General features: G+C 38.3%; 1 protein-coding gene across 3 annotated transcripts; it reads left to right on the top strand.

The window, feature by feature from the left end:
- The first annotated feature begins 372 nt into the window (after positions 1-372).
- LOC131792935 (ATP-binding cassette sub-family C member 4-like) lies at positions 373-23,248 on the top strand. 3 transcript variants are annotated; one of them, XM_066169367.1, is made up of 30 exons: positions 373-511; positions 1,345-1,557; positions 2,119-2,229; positions 2,617-2,737; positions 2,904-3,119; positions 3,244-3,333; positions 6,895-7,058; positions 9,393-9,518; positions 9,997-10,246; positions 10,631-10,744; positions 11,011-11,058; positions 11,388-11,429; positions 11,731-11,922; positions 12,137-12,231; positions 12,650-12,736; positions 13,212-13,308; positions 13,743-13,985; positions 14,724-14,855; positions 15,263-15,300; positions 16,662-16,918; positions 17,541-17,620; positions 18,927-19,077; positions 19,155-19,385; positions 19,833-19,939; positions 20,182-20,373; positions 21,053-21,208; positions 21,820-21,909; positions 21,992-22,164; positions 22,419-22,524; positions 22,619-23,248. In XM_066169367.1, exons 2-30 carry the CDS (start codon positions 1,346-1,348, stop codon positions 22,994-22,996), a joined length of 4,299 nt encoding a protein of 1,432 aa, XP_066025464.1. In that variant the 5' UTR covers positions 373-511; position 1,345; the 3' UTR covers positions 22,997-23,248. The 3 variants fall into 3 exon arrangements, 2 of the variants coding, with proteins under 2 accessions (XP_066025464.1, XP_066025463.1); XR_010718107.1 differs by lacking the exon at positions 373-511 and adding an exon at positions 545-782 and having other exon boundaries at positions 21,992-22,096; positions 22,619-22,757; XM_066169366.1 differs by lacking the exon at positions 373-511 and adding an exon at positions 551-782.
- The last annotated feature ends 260 nt before the right edge of the window (positions 23,249-23,508 follow it).

Raw genomic sequence — 23,508 nt, forward strand, 5'->3', positions numbered from 1 at the left:
CGAGCTCGGAAGTTACACTGGTGAGCCTTTCGTATGAAGTGAAAGTAATGGGACCAAATTTCACAAAGCTCAACCAGTTTCTCATGCTTTGCAGTCAAAAGTGGAACACACCTTGCTAAAGATGGAAAAGGATGGTGTGATTTAGCGTGTTACGTCTGTAGTTAGTGCAGCACCCATGCTGCACTAACCGTCTGTTCTCCAGTAGTTCCTAAGTAAAAACTAAACGAAATTTGTGTATGAATCAGCTTATCGCATAAATGCACTATGAGAATATAAACTGTATATTCCCTAGAGAGCATGTACCAGCTCCAGGACTGAAAGAAGTTTGTGATCCACTGAATATCGCGTGATAACAAAACGCGTGTAACCGCTGGCAAACCTAAAACCCTCGGGTAATGCAGCGCTTACATTTGTTTCACTTGATGTCAAATGACATCTGTGGCATTCCAATTTTTTTGAAACAGGTTTCCAAAATAGTTGAGAAGGTTGTGTACGGCAGTCAAGAATAAAGGTTAGTCAGTTACGAGCTCTTGTTCTCGAGGGGAAGGTTTTAGTTGGTAAACTACATAACTTGCAGAATATGGACAAGCTACTTCACCGAATGTTTTGAGCGTGCATTTCAAACATCTGAATCAAGGTTATTAACTTTCAACCATGGAAAATATCCTGGTTCCTTGAAGTCTAGTAAAGGAGTGTGCAAACAGATACTGAGCTCAAATGGCTGAAAAATCCACTACTTTTATTTCAAGAAATAAAAGAAAAATGAGAGATGAACATACACGGTAGGATTAATTATTCACCATCTCCTTTTGTTCAGTTGTCGCCTGAGTAGTGAATAACCTTTAGTTGTCACGGAAGACATAGATCAGATTTATATCCAGCAAATTCAGTTATATTCAATCATAAACTTGCTAAAGGAGAAGTAATATCTATAAAAGGCTAAATCCCAAATTATAGACGAAGAAACGAAACGTTTAAATCATGCTGAAATTGAAGGAATGGAGTTTACATTGCTAATCAAACAAAGACCTCATCTGTAAGGTTGTCAGGAATGTTCTTTCTGCTTCATAAGTCTCATGACATCCATTGTAACAGGGCAAGATCAATTATTCTTTAATTGTCTGTGTCTTTTTCTAAATTTAAGAATATAGACAAAAACATATGTCACTGCAATGCACAGAAGATCAAACTCTTCAAAATAATTAAAACAAAAACATATTCAATATGTGGACTCCCTGTCTTAACTTATAACTGGTAGATCAAGGGTCTTAGTGTAGGGTCTTTGTGTAGGACAATTGTAATGAAAATATGTCATAGCATGTCAATTTTGAAACTGGGTTCTAGGATGGATGACCTAGAAATGCTCAGTGAGAAGATGACAGTAGCTGGGAGTATTGTATACCTGACTGATGATGCAGATTCACCAGACGGAATGAAGAAAGCAGGAGATGAAAAAGAACCAATGCTGAAAGAGGAAGACAGAAGAAAGAGTGATCCTGGAATTCTTCCATCGCCCATGGCTTGTGCTTCATTCTTCTCTAAATATATTACAATGTGGTGAGAACTTTTATTGCTGGAGATTTGATGTATATATACCCATTCCAATCAAACATTTGTTTACAATTATCACCTTCCAGAAATAGCTAGATGACCATTTTAAAGAGAATTTATATTAAATAGAGTTCTACAGGAAAAACGTGCTACAGAGGTGAAATTATATCAAACATATTTGAAGTTCATGCCTGCCCAATAGATGTTAGCAAAGCAAACATCTCTTTAATCATCATCAACAGAGATGCCACATGAAGCCAAATAAATCAACCATGATAGTAGGGAATCTGGAATTTTGCAGCTTAATAGAACAAATTACTAAGGGTATGCTTGAAACTGAAAGTGCCCATACCCATGCTAGTTATTTTTTTGCCAATAGCAATTTTAGTAGACATTTTTTTTTATTAGGATGGACTGCAATAGAATTTGCAATTTTGAAAGTCAACAGGGTGATGGTGTTAGCTTGACAGAGGCTTTTTGAAAATTGAAAGGTCTAAGGATCTTATTTCTGATTTTTTCTTTGTGCATTCTCTTTTATGTGGTAAATTGTTGTTTATAAATTAAAAGGTGGTTAAACAGCCTCCTCAAAAAGGGATCAAAGCAACCACTGGAAGCCAAAGATCTATACGCCATCTTGGAAGGAGAACAAACTGAGACAGTTACAGATGCATTAGAACGGTACTCAGTCACACAGTGTTATTAGAGATGGGTACTTAGTCATTATTTTAACAACCTTCAAAGTACACACTGCTCACAAGAGAATAGAAAGTGAAACCTGCCCATTTATAACATCATGATGCTATATGCTATGTATATCACTGAAAAATGATCTAATCCTGTATCATGAAGCAAGTTGTAATATTTTTGTAACTCAGGTCAGGTAAAAAAATGGCAGACATTGTTTACTTTTGTAACAGTGAGTAAAATAATCTAAAATTCAGAAATGTATAAATAACATTTAATGTAAAATAGGATCATCTTTTTTCTTAAATCCCTGTCATGTCTGATTTTGTGTTTGAACTTATTATTATCCACCCTGTCTGATTTAGAATTTTTGATTTTCAGTGAATGGGAAAAGGAAATGTATAAAGCTAACCAGCAAGGAAAATATCCTAGCTTTCTGTCAGCATTAAGAAGAACCTTTGGTGTTGGTTATTCTCTGTTAGGTCTTGTAGCACTTATGCGTGTAAGTTTGACTCCTTTTGATGCACATAATTACTACTGTTGACAACTAACGGTATTTACTTCATTAGTAATGTTTACTCATAACCAATTTACACTGTATACTGCTGGTGTTTACCTTGGGTGATTTTTTCACAATATACACTGTACACCTTGTGATGTGTCCACAGGAAATTCTCAAAATAGCTGGACCTATCTTCTTGGGCCAACTTATACGCTATTTTGTGGAAGATTCTCCCATCTCAACAGGAGATGCTTACCTTTATGCTACTGGTTTAATTTTGTGCTCTCTGATGTCAAGTATGTTCAATGCTCCTTTCACCTTCATGTCTCAAGTTTATGGCATGAGGATAAGAGTGGCTTGCACTGGTCTTGTATATAGAAAGGTGAGTGCACTGAGGTCTAGTGTAGTTGTTGATCCAAAGCGCCTTTGCTCAGTTTCTCTCAATGATTTATTTGTGATTAAACTATCAGCTCTTCTCTTTTTTAACTATACATTTTACATATCAGTCTCTTAAACTTAGCACTGCTGCCCTTCATGGTACAACTACTGGTAACATTGTAAACCTGATATCCAGTGATACTCAGAAATTTGATTGGGTATGTACATGTAAAACAGCCAACAATAGTAAGACTATTTTGCATTTACTGGATGTAGCAATTCTTCCATGTTTGCTATTTTACTAAAATAGTAAAAAAATAGTTTGACTAATTGTTTTGGGTTGTGGGTGATGGGTACAGTGCATGAATTGTGGGTGTGCACTCATGTCATCAGTGATCAGTAAAAAAGTGATATATATATATATAATTTGAAGGAAGAAATTATATATTTCACAAAAGAGAAAAAGTATTATTAATTCACAACAAATTAGTTTGAAAGCATTTCTTGCTCAAGAAAAAGGTTGCATTCCCCCTCTTGCCACTTAAAAATATTCCAATCACTGAAGATTCATTTCAGATAAAATTGGCCGTTCATTAATCTAGTTACATTGAAGAAATGTAAAATGGTGTCCGTGTTTACATAGCCTGATGTAAACACGCGGGAGGTTGGGAGAACACGAGATAAGCGTAGGAAACCACGACGCGAAGCAACAAACTTAAAGAAACTGAGTTACTGCTAAATAAATAGCATGGAGAACTCCGCAAGAAGATTCAGTATGAAAACCGTGTTTACATACGCTCATGTAAAATGGTTTTGTGGCCAATCAGAGCACGCGTACTATTTGAATTATTTTATAAATTATTGTTATTCACAAATGTGCACTTTTGGAAAGCAGTCGTGAATAAGTTGTTAAACCCCTGTGGGGGAACATTTGTAAAGAAAACCACAAAAAGCTTAACAGGGTAATTAAGTATTATCAACTGAGTTTAAAACGTAAATTGGCAACCGTAAAGAGTGAAGCGATCAGTTTTAGAATGATAGAATTAACTGCATGAATGAAAACCTATTTATAACTTTAAATTACTTCAAAACGATTTAGACACTGGTTCCATCTTTTCGCAACTTTTTTGGTCAGAAGTTCATTCAAAGTAATGAACAACCTGGAATTTTCAAATGCGCTCGCCCACGATGCAAAACTTGTCCTTTCATTAACAACGTAGAGAAAATGTCTGGACTCAAGAGATCCATTAGGATCACTGATCATTTTACGTGCACTTCTGTCAATGTCATCTACTACATAACTTGCACTAATCGCAAAAAGTTATATTGGTGAAACCGGAAGACGACTAGGTGACTGATTTCGAGAACATTTCCGCGACGCATCCAAACCAGTCGCTAGACACTTTAAGGTCCCTAACTATTTTAAGTAGCATATGGCAGTTTGCGGCCTTTCCCTAAATCAAGGCAGTTCGGAAAGCCGCAAAACTCTAGAACAAATATTTATCTTTTAGCTCGCAGAATTTGTCTACTAAAAGAACAAATTAATTTTTGGAATTGCTGGACATTTCTTAACAAACATCTGATATTCTTAGGAAGTTTGGAGGAACCTTTTCAGGGAAATTCTGTGTAAATTTGAGACTGCAAGGCATTTAGTCTATTTGAGACCGTGCCCGGCTGCCGGGCATTTAGCCACAGCGTTTTTTTAATATAACGAAGAATACTTCTTGTTTGTGCACTTCGTGCGGTGCTCTTAAAACGAGGAATTCCTAATTTGCTCGTCTAAAGTTTCAAATGAGGGCTCAAAGATCACCAGAAAAAAATTGAACTCGGAACCTACCATCTTTTTGCACTATTTCATTCCAAGTATCGGTGTAAAATAACAATTGAAGTAGTCAACTGTCGGAATCGGCAAAGTTACGCAATTGCAACATTTAATATTCGGGTCTTAGACAGAAAAATGAGAGCTACTTTCAATTCTATAAGGCGTTATTCCTGAGTCAAAAGATCGCCCCTTATATTTTAATAAAAGAAAACGTTTCTGACAATAAACAACGGCAGCTGAGAAAGAGTGTTTCGCCCTCTTCTCGAACCCTGTATGTGTTTGCTAGCTATGACTGGCTGACCGAATTAAAAGGGGACGAAGATTCCCGCGCTAGTTCGAGATAACTACGCATCAGAGGTGCACGTGGCGTTTAAGCGAAAAAACAACGTTTAAAAGAACGTTAAAAAAACGTTAATCGCTAGATGCACAACTGCTAACTGACTTTACTAAACATAACCTAAAGAACTTGGACAACTGAATATCTTTATACTGCTACTTACATAACATTACATAACGAAAAATGATTTAAATTAATTCTTCCCAAGTTAACAATACACAATTAACACTAAGTTTGGGTCCTATTTGCATTCAACATCACAAGAGGAGTGCAGAATTGCTTTTTGTGTACTTCGGGTGGTGCTTTTAGTAGAAAGAGGAATGCACTTGCTGTTGTGCACTTCGCGTGGTGCTTTTGAGTAGAACGAAGAATATACTCTTTTCATTTGTGTACTACGCGCCGTGCTTTTAGAACGAGGGATGCTCTAGTTGTTTGTGCACGTTCCACGGTACATTTTGAACGAGGAATACTCTTGTTGTTTGTGCACTTCGCGCGGTGATTTTAGAACGAGGAATACTCTTGTTTTTTGTGTACTTTGCAAACTTTTGTCATTTGTGCACTTCGGGTGGTACTTTAAGAAGGAGATAATACTCTTATTGGTTGTGTACTTCGCGGAGTGCGTTTTGGTAGAACGCGGAATGCACTTGTTGTTTGTGCACTTCGCGTGGTGCTTTTTAGTGTAACGAAGAATATACCCTTGCCATTTGTGCACTGCGCGCCGTGCCTTTAGAACTAGGGATACTATTCTTGTTTGTGTAATTCGCGCGGTACATTTGGAACGAAGAGTACTCTTGTTCAGTGTAATAAAGTATGTGGTTCTTGTTCATCGTGGTGTAAGATAGAAGATGAACTAGATGAACCTTATTCGTTTGTCTCACGACGGAGTCACTTTGGATGTAAATTGCGACGTTTCGACTGCAATACTGCTAGTCTTACGTCAGGCGATGAGGTAGATTGTTTACGTGTCGCCATTTGTAGAACGTTGGTTCGCTGCTATTGATGCATTTCGATCCTCGTTATTATTGCGGTTGTTAGATGGTGTTCCCTCATAGGACCATATAGATCGGCTGTTGTGTTGTTTGATCGTGGGTATCGAAGCTTCGGGAATTTCGATTCCACTATCCCTATTGATGCTGTTGGGATGAAGTCTTATATGGATAACTTCTTTGACCCTGCGACTCTTGATTACATTAGACGATTCGTGCAGGTCGTACGGATCGTTAAACTTTCTTGGCCAAAGCTGTAATGAGATTCACCATGGATGGAAAAGTTCCAATTTTTTCTAGATTAATTATTTTTTCTAAATTCACTTGTCGTGCTTGTTATTATTTTTTTATAATAATTTTCCATTACTTGTACCCACACCCACAACCTATGACATTAGTCAAACTATACTTGACATACATGTCACACTACATTTACTTTGAAAGACTTTGTATAAACAATTAACATATGCATTTTCAACTGTATTTTCAATGATGTACCAAAATAAATCAAGTGTTTTATCTGTGTATGCATATGAGAATTTTGTTATTCCACTTTATTTCATCTTGTACACAGTCAAATCCATGATTATCAGGATATATTTCTTACACTTTGTTTACGTAAATTTGCTTTCAGACAGCACCTAATCTGCATTACCTAATGATTGGTCCAGTAATAGCTGTTATTGTTTTGGTGGTGCTATGGTTGCAAATCGGTCCATCAGCCCTGGCTGGGATGGGGTTGATCTTGTTGTTGGCTGCCATGCAGCTTAAAATGGGCAACACTCTCTTCTCATTCAGGTTAGCTCCTTAGGATATTGTTTACTAACATGTGACTTTTGAGCTAAGTTATTGCTGTGACGACTGCAGGGACTTGAACTGCACTTCAAGCTTTGACCATTTTTATCTCTATGATGAGTGGAAAAATGTTGGTGACTAATGTATGTTTGTTTGTTTGGCGATTATGTCGCCAGCTTTAATGTTATCATTACTAATATTATTTTTAATTATGGTCTCAAGTTAAAGTGAGTCTTTCCCTTTCCCTCTTAATTTTTCTCTTTCGTCTGGCTTGTCCGGATACTAAGACTACTAAGTCATACTGCCTTCATTTACAGTTGGTGTATTTCAAAAAGTGTGCTTCATGGAGCTCAGTATTACAGCATTTTCATTTTTTCCTTCATTGGCGATGAAAATTTTATTCCACTCTTGCACGAGACAGTGAATCTGTTTGAGCATCTTTAATGAAGAAACGAGAAGCTCCTGAGGGCTCAAGAAAAGCCTTTGAGGACTTAAGGAAAGCCTCTGGGTAGAGAAAGAGGGTAAAGAAACAACTGGAACAATCAAACGAACAAAAAAAAGTGATTGGTAACTGGTCGAGTCTTCCGAAAATCTTTCCCAAGCTAATGTTGCCTGAAACCAGAGTCATGTCGTTCAAATTTTTATGTCTAGTCGCCCGAATTCCTAGGTCATGTTCCCCTTAGAAACAGTCTCATATAGGATCAGACTTACAGTCTGTAAATAGACAATAAAGTTGAGAAATCTTCATCATTCAAGCAGCGTTCGTTTCCGACAACAGCGTGCAGAATTTGACTACACAGAAATTATCACTGATCCTGACAGCTCTCTGGAGCAGCGAATTTCCAGATTTCTAATATTGTATAGGACCAATTCACGTGCCACTAAAGGAACATCACCTGCCAAGCTCTTCTTGGGAAGAGAACTCTGAACCCGCTTGTCTCTGACATGGCCTGATCTTGCTAATTACGTGGCCTGCCAAAAAGACAAGATAAAATACAATCATGACATGCAGGCCAAGTTCGGAGATGTGGCTACAGGTGACATTGTATTGACACAAGACCATTTATCCAGTCGCAAGTGGCAACCTGGCAAACTAGTGATATAACAGGGTTATTTGGTGTTATCAAATGAGTTGAAAGCGTAAATTGGTCACCGTAAAGAGTTTAAAGGCTGACGTTTCGAGCGTTAGCCCTTCATCAGAGCGATTGGGGAATTTTGTGGGTTTATTCGCAGAAAATGGAGCTATGCTATTGGTGGGAATATGATGACGAGAAAACAAGAATAAATTAGTTGAATGAAAAGCGCTCGTTGATACCGTGGCGATAAAGAGTGCCGATTTGGAAGATGAATTTTTGTTCTGGAGTTTTGCGGCTTTCCGAACTGCCTACATCCACGCAGTTCGGAAAGCTGCGAATCACGGTACCAATGAGCGGTATCATTAGGCGGTATCAACCCACGCAACGCAGCACCACAGTTTCTTTAGAAACTTAACCCTTTATTCATTAGTGATAAAACAGACAGCACCTCAGTCTTACTGCTTCAGTTGGACGATGGACGGACTTGGAGGCGACACCTAGATGATGTTCTTCTGAACGATCGCACTCCAGGAAACACTAAAGAAGAAACAGCCTCCATCAGTAGAGATCAACAAGATCCTTCTCTAAAGAGGCCCAAGAAGATTGTAGACAAAATAAGCTACCCTCAACCTCTGCTTCTATTAGTCTTGAACCATGCAGATCCAGACGCATAGCAAACTTCCTCGAAGATCGATCGTAGAAATCTGAGCAAACTTTGTGCGCTCGCCCCCCACTACTGTGGCCTGGGTTAGATTCCTGGACCTGAGTTTGCTGTTGGTTTTAGTCCTTGCTCTAAGGGTTTTTCCAGATTTCCTCCTTCCGCTAAAACCAACATTTCAAATTCTTATTCGACTTGGAAACAGTGGACAGAAAGAGCCACCTCGTGGATTGTCCACCGCTAAATCATTATTGATCATTATTATTCATTATTCGATGTCAGTCAACAATTAGTCAGGCGTAGCATGTAGGCGGGGATTAAGTTATTCCCCAAGGAATAATTTAATGAGTCCCATAAAGTGGCGAGTCTAATATGTAATGTGTCCCATTAACGTAAAGGTAGTAGTTGACTCAATACGTGAAATTTTACGTACTTGGAAAACTTTTTGAAATTATTTAAAGGATTAGAAAAGCATGATATTCAGTGAAAACATAAAAATAGCAGAGAATTATGGAAGATAGTTTGCAGGGCTTCTCTAGTGTTGTACTCAGTAAGTTGCCCAGAGGAAGTCGTGAGATTTATTTTCTCTAATTGTACTTCTAGGACAAAAGCAATACACTGGATGGATGAACGGGTGAAAGTTATGAATGAAATTATAGCTGGAATGCGTGTCATAAAAATGTACACATGGGAAGATTCATTTTCAAATTGGATCAGACAAATACGAAAGTAAGTTTCCTGCCCTGGATTTCTATAGAAAATTTGAAATAACAAGTCTTCTAAGAACTAGAACATAGTCTCCCTAAATAAACATATTTATTTGGGGAAATGTTGTATGACGTAAGTAGTCAGGATGTGCAAGTGACTTATCAGTAATGTGCTTTATGAGCTCCCTCGTGAAGTGCAGTTGTAGAAAGTTCTCTTTCTAAGACCCTTGCAGATGGGAAAATACGAAATGAAGAATATGAAGCACACACCCTAAATTCCTGTTGAATCCTGATGAATTTGATGAATCGTAGCAAAAACTTCCCAACTTTATATGGAGAGAAAGAAAATGATGTTTTATTCTTGCTACCTGCAGAGAAGCCAAATTATTTGATTTTATCTGTCTACTGCTTGTAATTATTTGCCTATTTGTTGCTTGCATTTTAGTAATAGTTGTTAGGAGTATTAAGCAATGTCATCTCAATTTGTTTTCTACTTGCAGAAGTGAACTTAAGTGGTTTCTGAAGCTGAGTTTCATTCAAGGAGCCTTCCAGTCATTTTTCTTTAGCTCATCAGTTGTTATTAGCTTTGTGACGTTTATGACCTATGTCCTGACTGGGGAAGTTTTAAAGGCACAAACAGTATTCACCTGCATATCTCTGTTCAACATCATGCGAGTTGTAATGGCCCTGCAGTTTCCAATAGCAATCACTCTGTTGAATGAATGCCGAGTGTCAGTAAAAAGGATCGAGGTGTCTAATGATAATTTCATTTCAAATTTATTCTATTTCAAATAAAATCTGCATGTCTTGACCAACCGCACCTATGGTATTGAAAGCTAAAATTTAATTTTTATATATAGCAATTTATTGAAAATAGATTTTCAATAATTATAGGTTTGCATAAAACGACATGAAATCTTAGTTCGTTTGTTGAGTCGTTCTTATCTAATTGGCTAATTTACACATATGAAAGCGCGGAAAGGACATGAATAGTTCATTCTTAATTTTTTTAGTTCTCATTTGTTCTTGACCGAACAGTTTAACTCAGTACAGACAAATCGAACATCATTAAATGTCCAGAGTAGGTGTACAATACTGACAAGTAATGAAAAAAATACCATTATTACTTTGAAGGATATTCTGCTCATGGATGACATGCAATCAGAGGGTCTTGTAACCTCAAAATTGAGACCTAAACTGGAAGACTGCCATGTTGCTGCCAAAAATATCAAAGCTCTTTGGAATAAGGTATAAGGACAAAAAAAATATATCAACTAAATTATCTACGGTCTTTAAAGCCAAAAGTAACATTTGTAGTTACTCTTAATCAGAATATTGAGAAGAATGACTAAATTGAATACTCAATTATTTTCTTGTCTAGTAGGTCTCACGCTATCCGAGGCTATTTTTAATCACTTGCTCGTGGACAGCTTATCGTGAATTGTTTCACATATTTCTCTTAAAACTTATTTGAGCATGTTGTTCTTCATTGTAATCTATGGTTTCATTTTCAGAACTTACAATCCCCAACTTTGGAAAACGTTTCCTTCAAAGTGTCAAGTGTATGTATTTAAACTGTTTTAAGTGTTTAAGTGTGGGTTTGGACATCCAGGGTCACTTACGGAAACAGTCTAATTTGGGCTGCAGTTTTTGACGATCGATGGAGTTCGAAAGTTCTTGTGGGTTTTTTGAAGTCATTAAATCGATTCTTCTTGTAGCGTTAGATGTAAGTCCTACTGACAGTTTCACAAAAAGTTAGACTTAACGTTTGAGTATTTTCTGCTTGACGTAAGATTGTTCAGAGCGCAGTTTAGTTGAATAAGAGTTCAACTTTGTTTAAAAAGTGGTCCCCCCAGAGTTGGTAAATTATATACATTTCATCTTGATGTAGGGTGAACTTCTGGGAGTGATTGGTGCTGTTGGATCTGGCAAGGTATTAATTCAATAGTTTTTTTTATAATTCAAACTCTTCTCAATCCCTTTATTACGATCCCTTAATTTTCTTCTCATCCTAAAGTGTTAAACGCAGCTGGCACATGCCCCATACATGTGCCCGGTTTTGTATGGCACGATGTCCTCGTTGGGGGGTGCCGAAAAAACCCTGATTCCTCCTCTGAAGATTATGTAATTATATACCTCAACTGTATAGGCTGTGCTTGTAACATAATGTTGTTTATCAGTTAGGTTTTTTGATCAGTACTAATCGTTTCTTGACATTTACATTTTTCAATTAGTCCTCCCTGCTGATGGTAATACTGGGTGAACTTCCCTTGACTGAGGGCTCTATAACAGTGAAAGGAAAAATTGGCTACTCTTCACAACAGGCTTGGGTATATAATGGCTCACTGCGCCAGAACATACTCTTTGGGCAGAACTATGATGAGGACAAATTTAAAGAAGTCACTAAAGCTTGTGCTTTGGATAAGGTACATGTATTGCATGCAGTTGGTTTTCAAAAAAAGTAATTTTTTTTCTATTTGTTTTGAATATCATATCTTTTCCATTTTACTGAATTTTTTTTGTCTGGTTGGTTCATTTCAGAAGATCTCAAGCTCGATTCCATCAAAAGTTTGTCGATTTTGAAGTTGCAATGGCTTGATACGATATTTTTAATGTTTTTTATCATCCCATGTTATTTAGGATATTGAATTGCTCCCAGATGGTGACATGACATTTGTAGGGGAACGAGGAGTGTCACTGAGTGGAGGTCAAAGGGCAAGGGTCAACTTGGCAAGGTATGACGTATGTTACGCTATCAAAAGGTCGCGGGAACTAAACCATCTATGGGCTCAAAAAGCTACTTCAGTATGCCGGACCAGCATTACACTTGCACCTGCGCACTGCTGCAGTACCTCTGTCCATAGAAAGCGTCAACAGAATGCGAATGCCAGGTATTAACTGAAGAGAAAAGACCTTTGGCTCAAGATCGATGTAATCTGCAATCTGTTGGGACTTTCTTGTGAGGATATTAAACGGCCACTTACAGTTATTACAATTTTGAGGAGTGGCACGAAAAAGATCAAGAAAGCATGTTAATTATCGGAAGAATATGGAAGATATACAGATTATAGTGTTCAGCTGAAATAATTAAATCATTAAAACATGTGAAAATGTGAAAGACCACACAGTTGAGTAAGATTTTTTTTCTCTCAGAGCAGTGTATGCCGACGCAGACATTTATTTGATGGATGATCCACTGGGTGCTGTAGATGCTGACGTCGGTCGACACTTATTTGAAAAGTAAGAAGATATAAAGAACTTTCACCTGCTTAGCCAACCCAGTAGAATAAAAAATTTAAAAGAATTTGGCCAATCTCCTTTGCAGCCAGCACTCATGTGACCTCTCGAAAGAAACCTGTGAAAAAGGTACTACGGTCACTGATTATGAACAGTGATCATTTATTCTTCTTTCAATATAAGCAAGCTAAATTGTGCTAGAGAACAGAATTTTTGGTGAAGTTTCAAAATTTTTGATCAATTAATACCCTTAGCACTGCTAAGGTTATCAAAAATCGAAAATTTCTTAGAAATTCGCGAAAGAACGGAGTAAGTTCTCATTTGAATTTTTCATCAAAGCAGCTTGTGTGTGTGTATGTGTGTGTTTTTTACATTTCACATCCAACCTGTTGAGAAACCTTTCCAATTCCACAGTCGTCATCGTTTTTGGACTGTGGATACTAGCTATAGTAGCATGACTGCCCGTGTTTTTATTAAGGTGCATCTGTGGATATTTGGCAAAGAAGCCACGCATCTTAGTAACTCACCAACTGCAGCACATTGGAGAAGCAGATGATATAATCGTTTTAGATAAGGTAATACATCAGCTGTTATGTTTCGTAACGTTTAATTACGGAGGAAGAAACATTAAACCTGAATCAAATAGAGTGAGTTAAAAATCCTAAGTTTAACAAATTCGTTAAAAATCAAAACGTTTAGTCAGTTGAGCTGATAATTTGAAGTTTCAATAATGACACATTTATGTACATGACTGTATTTTGGAAGGGCGCAATAATGGTACATTCCTCTTCTTCTACAGTTAGTACGAGTAATGCACTTTACACTACGCTGCACATAGTCTGGCCCACGAACAATTCCTCTATAGCTCAGTTGAAAGAGCGTGCGAACTCCACTTCAGATATGGCTGCCTTTGGTTGGTATCTTCCCGGGGGAATGAGTGAAACTACGTCACTTTCTTCCCAAATGCATCATCGTTGATAACTTTTGTTTTCCGTTTTTTAATTTAAAGGGAAAAGTAGTCAATAAAGGACCCTATAAAGAACTCTCTTTATGTAAAGGAAGTGCAAACATTATGGAATGTTTGATGAATCCTGAAACAGAGGCAGGTCGTGAAGTGGAAGCAAAAGATGCTGAAAGGCTGATGGTTGCTCGGCAGCTAAGTCGACAGGAAAGCTTCCCATGCCATCGCCTAAGTAAAATTGCTGACAGTAATTTTTCCATTGTGTCTGCTGCCACAACATTTTCTGCTTACGTAAGTCTTTGATCGCTATTCCTTCCCGTTCACATCTTTTAAAGTACATCATGATGTTCACTTATATTGTGCAAAATCAGTTTTAAAAGTAATATAGCAATCGAAGATATTTTTATTTTAAATTGACTTTATGTAGGGTTAAAGAACTCACCAAAGCAATAAACAGTCACTTAAATTTAAATCTAGCTGTAGTGGTTCTGCTTTACGTGAGCGTTCTATATGGTAGAGGGCAGTCCGTTGGAACTCAGTAAAGGGTGACCACGACCGCTTAATAGAAGTGACCGCTAAGTAGAGGTGAAAATTACAGTGATTTCGGGGGAAATTTTCGGGACTTTGAGAACTGACCGCTTACTACAGGATGACCGCCTAATACGATGCCGCTTAATACAGGTTCGACTGTACCATTGAGATACACTGTGTGAATTAAATAGAGAAAGACAGCTACTGTCACGGTATCCTCATAAGGGTTAGCTTTGGTATTAAAGGATTGAGGGTTGAGTAGCTACGGCAACTCTCACCACATAATCATCAGAGTGTCCGTCACTCGGGCCAAAATTTAGTGCTTTTAGTTTTTTTTTAAATGCAAATATGGAAAAGAAGGATGTAGTTAAATTTTCGTTTAGCAAATGTACACGTGCAGGTACCGTTTATGATATTAGGGAACTTGCTTTAAATTGACTTCTTTAAATTCAGCGATTTTTAATTGAATACATCATGTTCACCATGCTTCTTCTACAGGACGACAATCTACTTCCAAGAGAAGAGAAACAAGAAGGAGCGGTCAGTCCTAAGACGTATCTGGCATATTTCCGTGCTTTACACAATTTAGGAATTGCGTTTGTTGTTATTTTCTTGCTTGCTCTCTGTCAGGTATGGAACATTCAGTTTTGAGTTCATTATATGCTCTGTTGTAAACGGCAAAGGGGCTTTTCAACGGACTAGTCTCAATCTGGAGATAAATTAACCCCAAATTGTGTTTTTAGCATCATTTTCTTGCATATATCTTTGTACATTCATACGCAGGGTTGAGGGTAAACTTGTCTAAATGAGTCCAACTGGCTTTTGAACTCCTTTTGCAACATGTATCGGCCGTGGTACACTCTTAAGTAAAATCGGATTTGAAACGGTTCAGATTCATCCCGCAATCATTTTGAATTGAAACACTCAACTGAGAATGACGATCTACATGTGCAGATTAGACGTTAGTGGTAGGCATTTCAGTATTGACGAAATTCAGGCTCTTAAATTCGCTGCCATTTTTCGAATTCTTCCTTCAGGTAATATCAATGCTGGCGGACTGGTGGTTGTCTTATTGGTAAGAAGAAAACAATTTCACTTTTTCTTTTAACACGCATTGGTACTTTTTTCAGAATAGAGGGCCTCGCGTTAAACCCGTTTTCGTAAAATAGGGGCTGAAAATTATCAAAATATTTACGTGGCGCAGAAATCTTGATCGGATCCTTGGACCCAGTTCTCTATATCCTGAACCTATGTCAGACCAAGTAATGTCATTCTCTGTACCTGTACTCTGACCTGGTTTCTGAGTGTTCTTCTTGGTTTCCCAATCCATTGCGCGTCAGAGCCGAAGTCAAGAATCTTTAGAATTGGAACTGGGGGCGAAAGTATTTTCGTCACTTTTCTCTTTTTTCGTTTGGAGTTAAGGACAAAGGAACTTATGCATTTTTCTTACCCCTTGATGTAAGGGTTACAATTCAGGTGGCTCTGATCTTACTTGACACAAGAGTTTTTGCATAGATGAATCGTACCATGCCGGTTACCGTTAAATAAAAGAAAACGATCAGTCACCTAACTCGTTTTTAATTTACATAATCATAAAGCCAAAATCAAGCTTCCTTGGTACAAAGTTCTCTCTCTCCCCAGCCGTATATTTTCGAAATACTTCTGGCTAATTCTGTGTTCGATACTGTTTTCTTAAAAAAAGACTGAGACAAAAACAGTAAATGGCGAAGTGTCGACTCATCGGAAAAAGATCAGTGTTGAAAGAATGAGTGAACGTACATTTAAGGGTGCGTTCGATATGCTGTAAAAGGACTTATATCTAGCAAGAGTAAATGTGGTGTGTAAAGAAAAATATTTTTATGTTACTTGGTTAACTTTTATTTGTTCGTGTAAATTTTGGGCTTTTGTTAGCATCAAAAGGTGCCCAACCTCCGCCCCAAAAAAAACTATGGGTTAAAAGAGTGAAGATGGATGACCTTATTGGACCGACGAGGGCCTTTGAAAGTCATGTGTAGTGGCAACACTTGTACCCAGGGCTGCTAATTTTTTGAAAAGGAAAGGCTAAATGACGAGGCTGTATGGGGATTACTCCAAAAAAATTTGATTTCCCTTGCCTGAGGAAGTTATCAAGTCTTTCTGCGAATGCATATAGTAATTACATGTATATAAAGCGCTTTCATGCTGCCTCAAGACTATTATAGTCAGAATCTGTACTCATATAAAATAACGTGTGCTTGTTTGTTCTTCGTGTGATTGCCTGTGCTAATATGATTTTACTGACTTCTGATGACTGACTAACTACTTCAGTTTTTTTTCCGATGAAATTTTACCTTCAGTTGTTGTTTCTGAGGGCGGCTGTGTACCTTTTCCCTTCTTTAGGTAACTGCATAATGCACACCTGCCTTTATCTTTTTCTGTTGTGTTGTGTTGATGCAGGTCTAATACAGAGGAATCATACTTCGTCGCTATAATGCTTCAGACTGGCAACTCCACGGCGAGTGCTGCATCAGAACCCGACCGAGGCTTGCTGTTAGGGGTTTATGGTGGTTTTGTAATAGGATTGTTTTTGCTATGTCTCTTTTCCACTGAGCTGTTCTACACACTAACAGTAGTTGCCTCAAGGAACTTGTACGAAAAAATGTTAAGTAGTCTTCTGAGGGCACCCATGTACTTTTTTGACAACAATTCCATAGGTGAGGAACGTTTGGATCGATAGATGTTCGGTAACATCAAATGAATTATTAAAGTGGAACTTGTTCTAACAAAAAATAACGAAGTTGTTATTAAAGCATTTAGTCTTTACTTCTGTGAACCGGCTGAAGGTGCCTCTTTGAGGAAGAATTTAAATTTTTTGCTGAATTTCGCCCAGAGTTTGAAGAGCTCTGATTACCATTCAACTAAAGGTGTATTTAATTTTTGAATGGTGAACTCAAGATTGAGAGGTCTGGGTGTTCTTTTTGTGTAACGGCGAACTACCAGGGAGACCGCACCAAATACCGGGGGAAGGGTTGAGCTGCAATGGGCTGGCATCACATCCATCCAGGGGGGAGCCAACTGGCTCCATTGCTGACCGTAGTTTTTATACCCTACTTTATGTAATAACCCAGACAGTTTAATGTACTCATGCTATTTCAGGGGGGGGGGGGGCACACTCCGCACGATTGCTGACTCTAATTTTACATCTTACTTTATTTAATAACCCAGATAGTTTAATGCACTCCTGGTAGAATATTTCAAGTACTTCTTTCCGCACCAGATGGGTCTGACGCAATACTCTATGACACAATAATTCATACCAATGTTTACCTGTTACAGGGCGAATCTTAAACAGATTTGCGAAGGACATTGGAATGGTAGACGACTTGATGCCTATGATCCTATGTGATGTTTTGCAGGTAGCATTGATATTATTACTAAGTATAGTTGTACTGCATGGATAAAGGGTGAGATTCCGTTCTCCACCTGTGGCCCGCTGTTAGTTTTAAAAGTAATTTTAATTCTTGGTTTAAATCCGTTTCTGTTTTTAGATTTTTTTTTGAGATACCTACATCCTTAGGAATAAAATATCGTACCTTGTTACTAAATCAGTAAACCCTCACACTCTTTCCTTCTCAGGCACCAGGTAATTGCGCCTCATTCAGTACGGAGGGGCACAGCATTCAGTCACTTCTTTGTACAAGTCTGGTTGTTGTATCACACAATTTATGATCAGTCGTATAAATGAAAGACTAATTCCAAAAATCGATTCGATCGAAATAGTGAGTAACGCACACAGGACCAGAGAATTGTTTGGAATGACGGCTCGTTTAGAGCAACAGTGTTAAGTGGACAACGGATAGGGTAATGATCACCGGCTAAATATCAAAACATTGCAACCAACCGACTTTTAAGATTTAGTCACAACTACAATGTGTCTGAGAAGGAGAGAGTGAGGGTTTACCGGTTTGGTAACTTGGTAGACAAATATTACATGAGGTTGCAGGGTCCTTCGAGACACCCTATCAAAGCTTCTCACAGAAAAGGATTGAACCAGTAGACTCAATTTGAAACAAAGGCGGTGTCATGTTAAAATATTCTTCCCTTGGGTAGACTGACACACAGCTGAAGCACTACTAACGAAACATTGTCTTCTTTGAAATGTTGTGGTCACCGTTAGACATTTCATGCGACATAATTCATGAATTAATGAAGATACAGAGTGAAGATTTCATGAATTATTTTCCTGTGACCTCTACCTTATTTCCTCAAAAAAGTGCCCACGCTCTGATGAGAGACCTCCCCTGAATAAGCGCCTTCCCATCAGCCATAATGTCAAACAAGTGCCCCCCGCCTCCCTCACTTTCCAAAGTATTAACGATACAAGGAAAATCTGTTTTATCGCCACTTTAATTTAAAACTTTTTAAGCTTTAATAACAGCGGAATCAGTACAGGAGAATAGTTTCTTGTCCGTTCCTGTTATTTCTTTTTCCATGTGCTTACAGAGTTCTTGTACGTACAAAAACTGTTCTTTTTCTTTTCGTGTTATTGCTCCACTAACTTGATAAGCGGCTTCCCCAATTAAGCGCCTTCCTTCGAATAAGCGCTTCTCCGTTTAGCCGAATTCTTAGATTAGCGCCCGGGTGCTTATTCGAGGAAATACGGCAATTATCGTAGTTTAATAACTGCTTTTGATTGTGGTCTGGTTTTTTTTTCTCTTGCAGACCGGTTTAATGTGTCTTGGCATTTTAGGACTAGTTGCTGTCAGTAATCCAGCGACATTTGTCATAATTGTACCTGTGACCATTGGTTTTGTTTATTTGAGGAATTATTTCATGAAGTCGTCTCGAGAAATCAAGCGCATTGAAGGAATAAGTAAGGGAACTACTCTTGCTGCTCTTCACTTACGACAAAAAAAAAATGCACCATTTCTATACTTTTTACTCCTTTAGGTCGTAGTCCACTATTTGGTCATTTCTCCACTACCCTTCTCGGTCTGGACACTATACGTGCCTATGAAGTGGAGGAGACTTTTACAGAACAAGTTAATGGTTATCAAGATGCTCATTCAAGAGCATGGTTTTGTTACTTGGCGGGTCAAACGTGGTTGAACTTTAGACTGGAAATGCTTACTGTTCTGTTTCTAGCCTTTGTTGCTTTTGTATCTGCAGCTTTAAAAGGAAGTAAGTAAGATGTTCCAATGACTTTGGTTCAGCTTTTAGTATATGTAGGTGTCTTCCTTTGAAGACAAGAACTGTGGTTTTGCACTGAGGTTTGGCTTCTTTTTTTTAGCATGGAAGTTTGAAGACTAATTTTCAGATTCTGGAAAAAAAGTATAGAAATTTATGAAAAAGTTCTGAAAGAGTGTGAAGACGTCTCGAGTTTCTTTCAAAGCTGTTATAAGTTTTTGTAAGAATTTCAATTTTGGAACAAGCTTTCGACAACTGTAATTCTGTTTCGACCATACGATAAAGTCACGGCCGTAAGTGTGGAGCAAGACTTCATTTTGTATTCAGAAAGTTGTGCAAACCCTGCACTTCCTGTCCATATGTAAATACACGAGATTGATCAAAGTCGGACTGATTGCTGCTTTTGTTCAGTTTCTTTAATTGTTTTCATTTCTGTTGCAGCTGTAGATCTCAGTGCTGGTGTTGTTGGTCTGACTCTGACGTATTCAATCATGTTAACCTCTGTCTTCCAACCATTTATTGAAGGGAGTGCTGAACTTGAAAATCTTGTGAGTCTTTTGTTGAGGCGAATCTAGTAGGATAAGAACAATAGCGTATTGTGAAAGATCCATTGCAAGGTTTTATCTATTTTATTGTAATATGGACTTTTCCTTAAACGGACGATCACATGGTAAGGTTTTAGTGATTAGCTAACCATTGAAACGTATAATTAACCCATTGTTGGGACATCCATAGCTATCTTCCATCCAACATTACAGTCCTAAGTCTGTTTTTTTTTATTCGTAATTAGATGACCTCTGTAGAGCGAATCGTGGAATACATCAACCTTGAAGCTGAAGCTCCAGCCGAAACTGTCACGAAACCTAAAGATGATTGGCCATCTCGTGGACAGATTGACTTTGATGATATGTCATTCAGGTATCACCGCAGCTTACCAGATGTGCTTCATCACATCACGTGCACTATCAAACCCAGTGAAAAGGTTAGACCTCTGCTCGTCTCTTTGTTTGTTTATTGTGAAGACAAGATCACCCCAGCTTAACACCGACTCCGCCCTGTTCATTCAGTAGACTAGAAACGTTATAGACTCCGGAATTTACCACGCATGGAAGTAATTAGTGATCAAACCCTGCTAATATGTCTTTAGTGAGTCTTCGCAGTAATCGCCTTTCGCTACATCAAGTAATGGGCTATCCTTTGATAGGCTTTCGGTCAGTGGAAATGAGCGACAAAATTTGGCCAGAGAAAAATGGTGGTTGGTTAATGGGATTATAAGTCCGGCTAGTATTCTGGCTCCTTTTAAGCGCTGTATATGAGATTGTATGCTTTAATCCCCAAAGGACCTGTAGTGCTCCTTTGCTCCTCCCGATCATGATAAATTACCTCAGATGGCCTCGTCTGCTCTGTGCATGCAACGTTAGTGTCAAGTCTGATGCGAGTAATCTAAAGAGAACAGTTGATCATGTTTTTCGTTGCTACAACGATAAGCTTAGTTTTCTTACTTGCAAGGAGTTCCAAATATACTTTCATAGGAAACATAGCACATACATTGCTTTCTTTTTAAGAAACCACGTAGCTGTGATCCAATTCTATTGCACGTGCTTTCGTCCTTTTAAATTCTTGTTACTCATGTTCTTCATATGGTGTGCCGTGTTCTTTAGATTGGTGTAGTGGGTCGGACCGGTGCTGGAAAGTCATCCCTTATCTCTACACTGTTCCGCTTGTCAGAACCCCGAGGTAAAATTGAAATCGACGGTGTCAATATCCAGGAACTTGGGCTGAAAGACTTAAGAAGCAAATTATCCATCATTCCACAGGTAATAAATAAATCCAAATTTTGTCCTTTTCTACAGATTTCGTAGAGAGGGGTCTCCACTGCAAACTCTGGCTTTTATGATGATGACGAGAATGTTGGTAGTAAGAGTAGTGATAGCAATAATTTCAATAATTTTGATAATAATCACCGCTATCATTGACGTCATCATTATCATTGTCATCATATAAAGCCTCATAGTGATAGCCCTTACATTCAATATGCTACATTTTAAGGTTCCCATGATGAATTGGTTTCAGTAGTTTTTTTGATATTATTCAGGAGCAAAGTAACCATGATAATGATTTGAATTTACCCGACACGTGGGGGCCCAACCCCCCTCGTTCATTCCAGTGACCATCACATTGTATTGTTAATTTCATACAAGAACAAGCCATGTGATTATGTGACGTATCAGGGTGAGCTTCTTGACTATGTCATAAAACTCTGCTTCCCCCTTCCCCCTCTGCATGACATGAGCTTCTTATCTGTGAATCTCTTGGGACTTGAAGGAATGGGGCACGCGGTGAACCCGGTATGGCTTGGATTCCAACCGTCTAATCATTCCTAAAGCTTTTCCCTTTTGTTAACATGACTAGGTGATTATTTGTTTAGGAACCGGTGTTGTTTAGTGGTCCTATGAGAAGAAATTTGGATCCATTTGGAGAACATCTAGACACTGAATTGTGGAACGTGTTGGAGGAGGTAAAAAGATTACATTGATAAACTAATTTCTGCTGATTAAGGCAATAGATTTAATGTTGAATATCTAAATTTTTTCCTTCAGGTCCAGTTGAAAAACTCTGTTGAGGAGTTGCCAAACAAGCTAGATGAAGAGCTGGGAGAATCAGGCTCAAATTTCAGTGTTGGTCAGCGGCAGCTTGTGTGCCTGGCACGTGCAATTTTAAGGCATAGTCGTATTTTGGTCATTGACGAAGCCACTGCTAATGTTGATCAGAAGTAAGTGTCCTGACACTTGACTTTTCCAACATTGGAGTGTTTCTTTAATGATCGGTGATCCTGTAATGAATTTGATAATGAAAAATGAATGATTGCCGTTCATGGAATATGTTCTACAACTGCCTTACCCTCCTATATGCATTTTTCAGGTCAAACTGTTACAGCACCTACGGAAGTCCTTACTTTGGAAACTTTGCGATGTTTTCAAATCATTTATCCTTTTTATTTCTTTACGTAATTCTACGTTTTTGCAGGACAGACTCTCTGATTCAGACCACCATCCGCGAGAAATTTAAGCATTGCACAGTGTTGACGATAGCTCATCGTCTCAATACCATTATCGACTCCGACAAAGTACTGGTAGGAGGCTATGTAGATGTTGATAGATGATACTTTACAGTCTCCTTCATTCCATATTTAATTTACACTCGACGTTACCTTTTTTTTACCCTAGGTGTTAGATGCTGGCTGCCTCAAAGAGTTCGATGCGCCTTATGTTCTTCTAAAAAATCCCCGTGGAATTTTTTGTCAACTTGTGGAACAAACAGGTCCTGTTGAAGCAAGGAGATTGTACGAGATCGCAAGGGATAAATATAACCAACAACAAGTAGCCATACCGGAAACAGATGTCATTAATGACAACGAATCACAGGAAGAAAAGAAACCGGAAGTGTCGGTCTCACTGCCACCTGCTGATGACAGTCAATCCATGCCCCTGCCACAGTCTGATGATGAGTCACAAAAACCAAAACTCTTGCCTGCAGGTGAAGTTGAACAAGAGCCGGACTCCAAACATTCACAACTGTCATCACTAGTACACGTTAAAATTTAAAAAAAAGAAAAGTGATTCACCTTTTCCAGAACAAGGCTGCATGTCAACCTCAGGTTTAGATTCTTTGGCGGAGTTTCCAGGGCTAAAAATTGGCGGTCGCACGGCCGCCAGTGGCGAGTTAAAACTGACAAGGGCCACCAAAAGTTAAGGTTTGAACGCCCGATGTGCGACTACGCTACAGGATTTCGAAAAAGGTGCAATGTAAATTATGCGAAGTACAAAGTTAAAAATAAAACTCAATATGTAGTTTAATTGGACTACCTTTCTCTTTCTTTGCCTGGACTCTAAGATCATCCATGTAGTGAATTGGCGGTCGCACGGTCGCCAGTGGCGAGGTAAAACTGACAAGGGCCACCAAAAGTTAAGGTTTGAACGTCCAATGTGCGACTACGCTACAGAATTTCGAAAAAGGTGCAATGTAAATTATGCGAAGTACAAAGTTAAAAATAAAACTCAATATGTAGTTTAATTGGACTACCTTTCTCTTTCTTTGCCTGGACTCTAAGATCATC

Source organism: Pocillopora verrucosa, chromosome 7, assembly GCF_036669915.1.
Source record: "Pocillopora verrucosa isolate sample1 chromosome 7, ASM3666991v2, whole genome shotgun sequence".
Taxonomy (NCBI): Eukaryota; Metazoa; Cnidaria; class Anthozoa; order Scleractinia; family Pocilloporidae; genus Pocillopora; species Pocillopora verrucosa.